General features: G+C 39.6%; 1 protein-coding gene across 1 annotated transcript in view; it reads right to left on the bottom strand.

Moving 5' to 3' along the window:
- Positions 1-10,857, bottom strand: part of LOC127628796 (contactin-3-like) — a 103,514-nt gene extending 92,657 nt beyond the window's left edge. The window contains exons 1-2 of the mRNA XM_052105691.1: positions 10,745-10,857; positions 5,453-5,582 (exon numbers count right to left, since the gene is read on the bottom strand). Of these exons, the coding sequence (XP_051961651.1) occupies positions 5,453-5,582; positions 10,745-10,799 (185 nt within the window). The 5' untranslated portion in view covers positions 10,800-10,857. The remainder of the gene's footprint in view (positions 1-5,452; positions 5,583-10,744) is intronic.
- Between the last annotated feature and the right edge of the window lie 2,033 nt (positions 10,858-12,890).

Below are 12,890 nucleotides of genomic sequence, written 5' to 3'. Positions count from 1 at the left end.
GACCTCGCCAGGTGGTAGGGGTACCAGGGCATAGATGGATCACAACCGCCCTATCCACCTGGGGAATCGCCTTGTACCCATGGCGTGCTCTGCCGTCAAGGGTGGCGAGGGCAGACGAGCCTGTGGCGATGTGACAAGTGGAGAGGGGTGCTCTCCACGAAGACGTCAGCTCGTCATGCACTTCCGGGAAAAACGGGACCGGGGGGGCAAGGCTGTGAGCAGCGCCCAGACCCCAGGAACCAGTCGTCCAGCCGTGATGGTTGTGGGGAGGATGGAGGGTTCCAATCCAAGCCCACGCTGTCGGCTGCCCGGGAAAGCATGTCAGTCATCTGTGCGTCAGCCTCAGCCTGGGCATGCAGGCCCGAAAGCGGCAGCCCAGGGGAGTCCTCAGCATCAAATAACCCGCCCTCCTATGCCGCGGTGAGCTCATCTGCTTCCATCGCAAGAGGGTCGGCAGACTGGCTGTGAGGCGAGTCACCACTGCCTCGAGCACGGACGGGAATCAACGAGCTTTTCGGGGTGCGGGTGGTCCGAGGGGGCGTACCTGGCGGAGCTGCACCCGCTGCCATCCCCAAATCGCCTTCATCGCCAGCCGCATCGTCCTCTATCCCGTGGAAAGAAGGAGCGACACGGGGGGCGGCTGGAGTGGCTTGCTCACGGTTGTAAGCAAGCCGCGACTGCAACGTTGTCATGGTCATGTTCTCGCAGTGAGAACATGAACCATCCACAAACGCAGTCTCGGTGTGATCGCTACCCAGACACACGAGATAGCGCCTGTGGCCATCGGAAGCGGAGAGCACTCTACCGCATCCAGAAACAACACAGGGGCGGAAGGGCATCTTTATAAAGACGCGTCCTTAAAAGGACGTTCAACGCCGCTGTGTTTTGCTCTTTTAGAGGAAATTACTCTTTTAAATAAAATCACTCTTTTAGGGAAAAAACTTGTGAGAGTTTTTAAATCTGCACTGTCGATGCGCCCAGGGGCAGGAATGCACAGCCATGCAAACAGGAGAAAGCCGCTGTTGTGCGCCGTAGAATCCAACAGCATGCAGCAGAGGGATAACAGGAACTCGGTGTGTACACGCAGCAGTTGCAGACACGACCATCGGCTCCGAAGAAATTTTCTGAATGAACTCCCGTATTTGTGCCGCTTAAATACCCGTATGTCCGGGGGCGGGACATGCAAATACTGGTTGCCAACTCTCATTGGCCTTTTTTCATAGTCCAGAGGTGAATATCGGCACTCAAGAGAGACCCCTAGTGTCGCTTCTCTGACACAACGTGGAGAGAGCGACAGAAGGGGAATCTCAGTTTATTTTTATTTAATTAAAAAAATCTGACTGAAAACACTTGCGTTTTTTTTAAAACGAAACCAAAAGCCAGGTGCACGCTGATATATCTTATATTTTCAATATATTCACCATGATATTGCTGATATAAAATTAAGCACCATTGTGAATATCATGAAAAAAATTATAGAAAAATGCACATTTTATATTCATATTTTTTATTTGTTAAAAAAATCTATTTTTAAAATTATTATTCAATAATTCACTCATATCATAAATTTTTTTAGGAAACATATAAGCCTATGTATCTTATTATTGCTGTTTATTACTGTATATAGATAAATCAGTGCATATAAATGAAAATAATTTCAAATGATCCTTCCTTTTTCATTTTTTCCTGATTTATTTTATTATTATAATTTTTTAACTAGATTTTATTGTGTTTTAGTTCTTAAATTAAATATTTTAAATCTTCTTGGCAATAATGGCTACTTGGTTTAGAAATATTTAAATAAATAACTTTTGATGATACAATGCATTAAATATAATCATAAGGCTGAAAAATATGATATTTTGCAGTTTCTAGCTCACCCAGACCAAGTATTAACCAAACACAATCAGTCTTACAAAATATAGCATAAGGACAGCCTTTTTAATATATATATATATTTTTAATGCTACACCTTAATAATCGTAATTTTTACTATATTCTCAAAATATTTCTAACTGAATCTCCTAAAGCTATTTAACACTAAAAAAATTTCGTTTTGTAAAAGGCCTATTATAACATTATTATCAAAACATAAAATTGTCTATAAACTATAAAATTATGATTCAATTATTTATTTGTGTCATCACTTAAAAACATTCATTTAATTTTTGGAAAAATGTGGCACGATTAAAGATAAATCTATGTAAATATTGCTATTTAAAAACTGTTATTTCAGTGCATATAAATGAATATAATTAAATATCATTTTTCTCTGTATTCATGTTTACATGCTTTGGTTACTTTTAACTAGATTTTTACAGTGTTAGTGTTACATTAAACATTTTTAATCTACTTGACAATAATGGCTCTTTGGCTGAGATATATTTAAATAAATCTCTTTTGGTTATACACTGAATATCATTAAAAGGAAAAATATTGTTCTTTACTTTTCCAAACTTAATATTCACCAAAGCTGATCAGACTTACAGAATATCGCAGAAGGACAGCTACTTGCTAAAAGTCAAAACAATCATTTGGTTTTTACTCTCCCACTTGACTGTATTTGTATTCACAGAGGAAATATATTACATTCAAGGCTCAGCAAGGGCAGGTGTTTGGGGATTCGAATAAAACTTTGAAATGTGAGATCTTTCAAGCAATTACCCTGTCAACTGCACACATCTTTTTAGCACCACATTCATTTAAACTCCTCAGAATGACTCACTTCATAACAGTAATTTTGTCTGCAATCAAAGTTAATTGAAGTATTTATATGGATTAAATCAATCTTTTACACAAGTCACTGTTGATATCTCATGCTGCCACTAACCATGGGGGTTTCTCAAATCTTTACGCTTGAGGTTTTTGTCAATATTTTTGCCAAGGTGTCAGGAAACTTGGGAGGGAAAAATTATATTTTGACAGTTAGGGGAGAAAGTGCTGCACTGTTCAGGCCATGTCTGTGAGATAGTGGAGGAGTTATTTAAAAGGGCATCTACCTTCAGATTTTATGAGCCTCATGGTCATACCAGGGCAATTTATTTGAGAGAGGTGACAACTCAGCTTCTCTGCTCAATAGCGGAAAGGATGATGCGAAAAGTGCTTCAGCCCTATTTGCACATCAAGAAAGGTGTGCAGGTTAAGACTGAGTTGGTGGCTCTGCGTGACGCTGAGCACAGCATGAGAACGAGGGAAAAGATGATTAGAAGAAAGTGAGGAATGAACAGGCCTACAAAGAGTACAGTAAAGCTAAACATCACCAAACATGTCTTCAATCAGAATGATCAAATCTGCTCCTTAACAGAGGTGGGCCCAGCAGTCACTCTGGATTCTGATTAAAGATTTGTATCTTGAAAGGGATAGTTAAACCAAACATGAATATTCTGTCATCATTTATTCACCCTCATTTTGTTTCAAACCCACTCTTTCTTCTGTGAAACACAAAGGGAGATGTAAGGCAGAATGTTGGAACAACATGAGGGAAAGTAAATTATTGCGGAACTTAAATGTTCAGATGAAAAATTAATTTACATATTCCTGGTGGGGAAACCAGCACACCGGCATCCCATACTACTGACAACCAGCATTCTAAACACAACATGATGGAGAACAACTATGCTGGTCTTTTCAGAGGGGATCTAGTTATTTTGGCATATTCACATATTTTCAGAAATTAATTTGTAATAGGAAACATGTTACAAGCCTGTATTCCAGATATGCTTTTAAATAAAAGATGCACATCTTGCATTCGAGCGATCTAGCTTGGTTTAAATTGAATGATGCATGGCGTGTCACATGTTTAATTGATGTGGAAGTGTCAATGCATTCATTGAGCCCTGCCAGTGTGAAGCCAATGAAAATATTGCAGTTTTATGGCTTCTCCTTTGAGATGGAGCCCAGGACAACCATATGAGGTACAGCCTTGGGATGTGAAATCTATAATCCATTAAATTACAGGAACATTCCTGACTGACCATTACCATCAGATAATGCAGATGTCCAAATGTGATATAGTGCTACCCAGCATAGTGTACATACAGCAGAATTTAATGGACTGTTGAAACAAGATTCTTTTGTTGTCACAAATGACTTTCACCATTGTGAGGGAGTGAAAATTGTGAATTCTGTGCAACACAGTCATTAAATGCTAATAATATCACACAACTCTGCATGGATGAACTTACCCTCTTGCATGATTGCACAATCATTAAAATTACAGAGACGAATAGGCTCTGTTCTAAAAGCTAGTTAGCTGCCTACATAGGCAGCGTTTTAAGGCATAATAGGGAGTCTCTCAACACAAAGGCCGTTCTGAAAGGTAAATTATGTTGACTTAAGATGGTGGAAAGAAGAGATAAATGTTGTTTAAAAATACACCTACTTATACGTCAATCAGACCTAAAAACTATTGATAAAAACAGTTCTAACTAATATCTAATTAACTATTAATTGCTTCACTCAATAGCTGTGTGTGCTATGCGTTTTTATGCTTTTTATGAGTAATAATGGGTAGTACTGCACATTATTAGCTTAGCAACATGCTAGCGTCACACCTGTGTACTTCATGTGTGGACCACTATTTGTATGCCACACAGAGTTTCTGCCTACAGTATATAGAGCATACCAAATATGTCATTTAAAGGTGGACTCAGCAATTTTTTAGAGATGTCATCTTGGACTTGCACTGACACCTATGGGTGTGAATGGAGCATCAATTAAAAAGCAATTGTTTTCAATTACTGATGCCATTGAAAAGAAATCACAACACAGTCAGCAACGATTAATTTAATACATGTGTTTAAGTATCCAATAGCATGGTGGCTATTGAGATTAAGTGAGTAGTATTAGGCAGGTCATGTGATCATAATATGGCAGTCCCCATGAGTGAACCTTTTACATGTAAAATAAAACATCTTTTAAAAGGTTATTAATATGACTGGAGTCTTCATCTCATGTAAGTGCTTATGATTTTATACATAACATTTACTATTAATTTCTTAATAAGTTATAGATTTTAATAATAAAACAAATAAATATTGTGTACACCTTTAAGAGGTTCCTTTTCTGTTACACCATGTCTCCACCAGACACAAGCGATGTAGTGTTGTGCTGCAATGGCTTGAGGCTGTCTACACTGGAAGCATTAAAATGAATGTTCTAAACCATTTATTTGTCTTGTTGGCAGGAGTAGCGCCAGCACATACAGAACAAATTGGGCATTCGATGCGAGCGAAGCGACTTGCGCATCCAGTGAAGACAGCATGACTGATTATAATGGGAATGATTTGCTTTTGTCATATCGCACCGCACCATTCACATCTGGTGTACACAGGGTGTTAGGATGTTGCCTTGGAAGGCAGATGCCTAGGCAGCAGACAGCAAGGCAGCTCACAAGGTTTTGTAACAGAGCCAGAGATAGAGTAAAGACAATTCAATCAGAAAAGCATCATACCTGTATTGAGGGGCAGGAATGGCCTTTGCATCACAAGTAAGTGTGGCTTCTTCATCCAGCGAACCCACTGTCAGATCACTGGGCTCCATCCGCCATTTTGGGCCATTAAAGACTTTATTATCCAGACAATCTGAGAGTAGATTATAAAAAACCAGCAACAAAACACAGTTATCCTTTCAGTTAATATACATTTTAGGGTTAGCTGTTAACTAATTAAAATCTAATTAATTGCATGATATGCCGATATCAATCAAATTAACTAAATAAAAAAAGCCCCCCAAAAAATCTAATTGAATATATTAATACAAATAATAGATAATACATATATTTAGATAATTTAGATAATTCAAAGACATTACATTATTGTGACAGACAAGTAAAGTAGGGCTGGTAATTGCCACCCACAGACCTCCTGATTCAATATTACAATGATATTTCCCAGCTGATTCAATATGTAGTACAATATTGTGATTCTGTATTGCGTTTTTGAAGTTTTAATATAAAAACTTCATAAAAGGATAAAAAGTACTTTTTCACAGAAAGAAATGTCTATTGAAGAACAGTTGTGTCTGAAATGACAATTGTTTACTCTACCAATTTAAAACAACCATTCGTCTAGTCAGTGCATTGTCTGAGCTAGGTGACTAGGAATGTATGAGGCTGCATTATGTCCATTTGTGTTCAACAAATAAATATATACAATTTTAACTAATCAAACTAATTTTGTTATTTAGAATATAAAATGTAACTTATATTACCATAGGCTATTACGATTATCATAATGATAATTTTGCAACAAACAAATGGAGGCTAAAGAGTAAAATTGTTCAAACTACTACCTGTTATCCCAGTGTCGTTACATGTTATTTACCTATGCATACTGAAATAGTCTGAGCAGCGTTCTCATAGACAACACTATTCTTACAAACTAGAAAAAAATGAGAGAACTCACAATTTGCAAGTGGTTGCTAAAGCGCAAATTAACAAATGAACAAAAAAGCAAATCAGACATGCTCATCACCAGCATTCCTTTTGTCTCATTTTTGTGTTTAATCTACAGCATTAATACATCTATAATTATACATTTATATCTCATTAAGGCATACTTCACCTGAAAATTTTAATTAATTTGTTTCATTATCATCAATCATTCCCCGATGTTGTGTCGAAGAAGCGACACTAGGGGTCTCTCTTGAGAGCCTTTTGCATCTCTGATCTATGAGAAAAGTCCAATGAGAAATTGGCAGACAGAATTTGCATGTCCCGCCCCCGGACATACGGGTATAAAGGGAGGGAAATGCGTCTGTTTCATTCAGAAATTTTCTTCGGAGCCGACTGGTTGTGTATGCAGTGAGCTGCGAGTCACACACTGTTCCTCCCATCTCTGAATGCGATTGCTATTGGATCTACGGCGCATGTCAGCGGCTTTCTCCCTTCTCTGCATGGCATTGCAGCTTTGCCAATGGGTGCTTCGACAGCGCAGTAAAAGAGTTTATTTCTCTAAAAGAGTTATTTTCTCTAAAAGACCATATACACAGCTGGCGTTGAACGTCCTTTTCAGGACGCGTCTTTATAAACATGCCCTTCCGCCGCTGTGTAGTTCCTGGATGTGCTCTTTGACTCTTTGAGTGCTCTTTGACTTCCGTCCGGGCTCGAGGCAACAGTGGGTCGTCTCACAGCCAGCCTGCCTATCCTCTTGAGCCCCCTAGGCTGGATGAGCTCGCCGCTGCATCGGAGAGCGGTCTGGCGTCTGACGCGGATGACTCGACTGAGCTGCCGCCTTCGGGTCAGCGGGCCCAGTCTGAGGCTGACGCCCAGATGTCAGACATGGTTGCCCGGGCCGCCGTCAGTGTGGGGCTGGACTGGAACTCTCCACTGGACGCCTCCATGGGACCTCCTCCAAAGTCACTAACCCTCCCCCTGCCTGGTGTGCAGAGCTAGGTATGTGCTTCGAGTCTTCTCTCAGCACCAGATCCTAGGGACGCACCCTTGCATCCTGACACCACATTACCTGCTCCGCCCCGCTTCGAAGCCCTGCCGGGTACGTAAATCGTGACTCTCTTACTCAAAGACACGATAGAGCCTGTTCCTCCAACCTAGATAAAGAAGGCTTTCTACAGCCCTTACTTCATCGTACCCAAGAAAGGCGGCGGCTTACAACCGATCTTGGACTCGCGAGTTTTCAACCGGGCCTTGCACAAACTCCCGTTCAAAATGCTCACGCAAAAACACATTTTAACTTGCGTCCGGCATCTAGATTGGTTCGCAGCGGTAGACCTGAAGGACGCGTACTTCCATGTCTCAATATTGCCTCGACATCGACCCTTACGGTTCGCGTTCGACGGCCACGGTCACTACATGGTCCTCCCCTTCGGCATGTCCCTGTCCCCTCGCGTCTTTACGAAGGTCGCAAAGGCAGCCCTTACCCCGCTCCGGGAAGCAGGCATCTGCATACTCAACTATCTTGATGACTGGCTCATCCTGGCCCACTCCCGAGTGTTACTATGCGCCCACAGGGACCAGGTGCTCAGGCACCTCAGCCGTTTAGGGCTTCAGGTCAACTGGGAAAAGAGCAAGCTCACCCCGGTTCAGAGCATCTCTTTTCTTGGCATGGAGTTAGACTCAGTCTCAATGTCAGCACGCCTCACCAAAGAGCGTGTGCAGTCAGTGCTGAAATGCCTCGCTGCATTCAGACCGGGAACAGCGGTCCCTTTAAAACTTTTCCAGAGGTTCCTGGGCATATGGCATCTACCACCTGCTGTTGTAGACATGATCAACCAAGCCAGAGCTTCCTCTACCAGGCAAATTTACGCCCTGAAGTGGCGCTTGTTCGCAAATTGGTGTTCTTTCCGGGCTGAAGACCATCAGAGGTGCGCAGTTAGGTCAGTGCTTTCATTCCTGCAGGAGAGGTTGGAGGGGAGGCTGTCCCCCTCCACCTTGAAGGTGTATGTAGCTGCTATCGCGGCCCACCACGACACCACGACTCAATCTACCCTGTACTGGAATAGGTGCTCCACAGGACGGGCTCCTACGTGGACTTATCCCCTGTGTGTATTTTCGCGGTACGGTCCCCTTGCTAGCGGACCCGTGTCTCCCTGGTCGCCGTGTCTGTAGCAACTCCTCCCTCCCAATGAGGCAGGATCTACCACCGTGCCTCTTTCCACATGTGACCTAAAAACCCATGTGATGCATTCACCATGATTTACCTCCCCCAGTCTGGGCAGGTGTGGTCTCCGCAGGGTCTTCTCCCCCTGAAAGAATAGGAACTGGGAAAGATCGCCTTCCCTGATGTGTATGATAGCGTTAAGATGGCCCCAGCCGCTTTAACTCTATGCGAGAAACATAGAGAGAGAAAAGGTGCGGTGGGCACGGTGGGCACGGCCTGCTCTCATGCTTGGTACGTCGCCTTGTTCCTCCCTGTCTGGGGGTGTTGGGGTGTTGATGGGTGTTGTCAATGGGGTGTTGGGGAAGGGAATGTGCAGTCTGACACAGCCGGTTGCTTTGGCACGTAAAATACCTGCCCGCTCCTGTGTTAGCAGTACACGTACACAGCTCAGCGCATGGCGGAATTTAAATTGGACCCCTAGTGTCTCTTCTTCGACACAATGTCTCGTTCCCTCCATCAGGAAACGGAGTTATTCACTCTAAATCTTTCAGAAAGTCACACATATTTGGAACAACATATGAGTGTGAACATTATGACTTTTTTCATTTAAGGTAAAGAATTCCTTTTAAGCATAGTTTAACTCCAGCCTATTTGCTGAAAAGAAACATAAATTACATTTGGCATGACACTAAGCCTTTTAACAAAGACATTTGTGGGTATTTGTGGCTAAAATATTGTGTAGATGACAGAACTTGCACAGTAACAAGCATGCGTAGGGACAGAGCGCAGAAAATTGGACCATATGTGGTGAGATCACACCATGAGTTTTGGTTCTAATCAAGGGCAATCACTCAATTTCTTAAGCGACAAAATCACAGGATTCTGCACATTGAAGTGTGACATTTGTTTGGAATATGCAATGTCAAAAATTAAGACACTCTCATATGACATTTAGATTTTGCAGATTGAAATTATAGTCTTTAACAATGTGCTGTACTTTTATTGAGTATCCTCTCCTCAACTGAACTGAAATGCTAAAGATTCCACATTCAGTTTTAATGCTGATTCTACAAACTGAATCTTTGAGGGTGATTTGGTATACAGTAGTCCCAAAATACATTTGGAAACTTATACCACACGTAAAAATATATGAAGCAAATATTTCAATAAAATACGTTTTTAGGTTTTAAATGAAAAACAAATATGTTATTTAAACATTTGTCTGACATTTGTCTGGTTTTAAACATTAGTGAATGTTTAATATACCTGTGGTTACTCCACTTTGTGAACTTGAAAGGAAATTACTTTATTCATCCACTAAAATAGAAAAAAAACTTTGGAACTAACTGCTTCAGAAGTAATTGCAAAAATGGTTTCTAGATAGGTCTATTGTCATTTGTTGGAAGATAACACTTGGTTTGATATTTTGTTATTTAAAGCAAAGAGATTCTTACATTTGTAAGTGTATCTCAAGTGTCCAAATACTTCTGGGTCTCTATGTAAAAAGTATACTTCGAGTTAATTCATATTAAAATAATAATTTCCACTCCCATATCTGTAGGGAGTGGAGCCATTAAACTGTGACATACTATTTCTATTTTGGAGGACACATTGTATTGCAGTCTCCCAAAGCTTCAATGACACAAACAAATTAATTTTCAAATTGACTGCACAGATTAATTGAAAGCTCTTGCATCATGCCAAAACAAGTCTGGTTCCTGTAAGCATGATTTTGCACATCTATTACTGTCAATAATAGACAGTAATAGCAGAATAAGCAGAAGACAGTAAAAGTAATATTACTATTAACATTAATTTTGTGTCTATTACTGTCAATAATAGACACAAAATTAATGTTAATAGTAATATTACTTTTACTGTCTTCTGCTTATATCAAGGGCTGATAACAACTGCTGTAACAACACATTTGTTTCTGTCTGCTGTGGGCTTACACTGGACCAGTGACCGACCAGACAAGTTAACCACATACATCATGCTTCAGTGAGCAAGAGGAGAACATGGGACACAATGGTCCAAGTCCATGAAGCTTGCTTTTAGGAGCAGCATTTTAACCATGACTGTCAGAACATCTTCATGCTGAAGAAATTATTAAGTTAAAGTTGATAGAGACATAGTTGTGAATATGCCACAAGAGCCACATGGGAAGAATTACCAATTAATTTTACCTGCAAGACACTCCATGATTGATAGCAGCAAAAACTGTTTCCATAGTAACGTCATCTTCAGCTGCCAGGGGCGAGTTCTACTTACATCCAGTGCACTGTGAATGAACGGCTGCTCTCAAGAGAAAAACACACCTGACCTGTTGAAAAGCAAATTATACGAGAAATTAGAATTACTAACACATCCATTCTATTTTTCTCAATTAATTCCTGCTGTTTGTTTTTTATATAAATTAAAGTCATGAGGTAAAAAACAGTAGTCATTGTGTGCTAAAATAGCCCAAAATGAAAAATATATCATAATTTATTCACCCTTGTGCTGTCCCAGATGTGTGACTTTTCTTCTGTGATACACAAACAAATATTTAGAGAAGAATAATTCAGCTCTGTAGGTCAATGCCGGCCAGAACATTGAAGCTCAAAAATCACATAAAGCCAGTGGTTAAATCCATGTCTTCAGAAGCGACATGATAGGAGTGGGTGAGAGACCGATCAATATTTAAGTACTTTTGTACTATAAATCTCCACCTTTGTCCAGCCCTGACAATAGGTGGCGATATGCAGGAAGTATAAAAAACGAAAGAAAAAGAATAGTGAAAGTGAAAGTGGAGATTTATAGTAAAAAAGGACTTTAAAAAAAATCTTTTTTTCACCCACACCTATCATATTGCTTCAGAAAATATGGATTTAACCACTGGAGTCTAGTGAATTACTTTAATGTTACCTTCATGTACTTTTAGGAGCTAAAACGTTTTTGTCACCATTCACTTGTATTTTATTGAACTACAGAGCTGAGCTCTTCTTCTAAAAACCTTTATTTGTGTTCTGCAGAAAAAAGAAAGTCCTATACATATGGAATGCCAGGAGAGTGAGTAAATGAACTATCCCTTTAATGCAGCTAATGTTGGTTAAAAGACCATTTTGATACTTTGAAAAGACGTACTGTAATGTGATGAACACAAGCAATTTAGTAGATAATGTCACTTGCACATAGGTTTGAAAAACATACAGGACTACAGACCATTTGCACAACCAGTGATTACATGTTTCCACATTATTTAGCAGATGTAATTTTTATTTAATGTAATGTTACATTATTCCCCCCTGTTTTAGAAGATTGTATAAACATAAAAGTGGATTTTTTTTCTTTTGGTGTTGGATTGCAAAAATCATTTTTGCCATGGCACAGAAAAACAAAATTCATTATTTAACTTCCTGAGACCCGAGCGTGACTGCTGTGTGCATTTTCCATTTCCCTTTTTGATTTGTAACTAGCACATGGTAAACAAGCAAAAAATAAAACAAAGAGCAAATAGTTTTCCTAAAAATGTATGGCAACATATGTGGACCGTGGGACTACGTTGTGAAATTGTATATAATACCAAGCAATAGAAAGTCAGATTGTTTACAGCAAATAGTTTAATATGTGTCCAGGAGTGTTGGTTATTCATATTTTTGAGATGTTATAGATATTACAGCTGATTTCTATAAAGCTGAATAAATAATTCTGATTAAAAGTATTGGCCAGCTTCAACAAATCACTGCCAACCATGTTAAAATCAAATTTAGCATTATACAATTCAGAATCTATGTACTGATTGCCATTGTCCCATGTCTGCCAAACAGCTGGAAACTGAACTTTTGAAGTCAGAATTTAGTAGTGAATGCACTTAGTTGCATAGAAAGCTATAGGATGAATCCTAGCTTCCTATTTAGTGAATGACTTAACCTCCAATGTGCTGTCTGTCTGCACTGGTCTCAGAAAAGTTCAAAATCCACCTTATTTGCATCCTTACTCCAAATAAAGCCTCTGAAAGCCAAATTTTTCAGCTTTATGAATTAATTTATAGTCAATGTGAAAATTCACAGTAAATATAGGAATGCATTAATTAACAGAACCGTATTGTACAGTGATAATACAATTAAATATAACAAAATGTATAGTTAAATGAAGCAAAATGACCCATAGATGTTCAAATGCTGAAAATTATTAAAAATAACTAACTAATGTTTTTCCAACTTTTGAGGGAATAAGGTGCAAATTTCTACATATGTGGACCTCATTTATCAGTGCACTAAAGCGTGAAAAATTAAGAATTTTTTATTTTATTACAGTAACTAATTACTTTGTATTCAGATTACACCAAAA

This window comes from Xyrauchen texanus, chromosome 35 (genome assembly GCF_025860055.1).
Source record: "Xyrauchen texanus isolate HMW12.3.18 chromosome 35, RBS_HiC_50CHRs, whole genome shotgun sequence".
Lineage (NCBI taxonomy): Eukaryota > Metazoa > Chordata > Actinopteri > Cypriniformes > Catostomidae > Xyrauchen > Xyrauchen texanus.
This window is presented reverse-complemented; position numbering and strand designations above follow the sequence as displayed.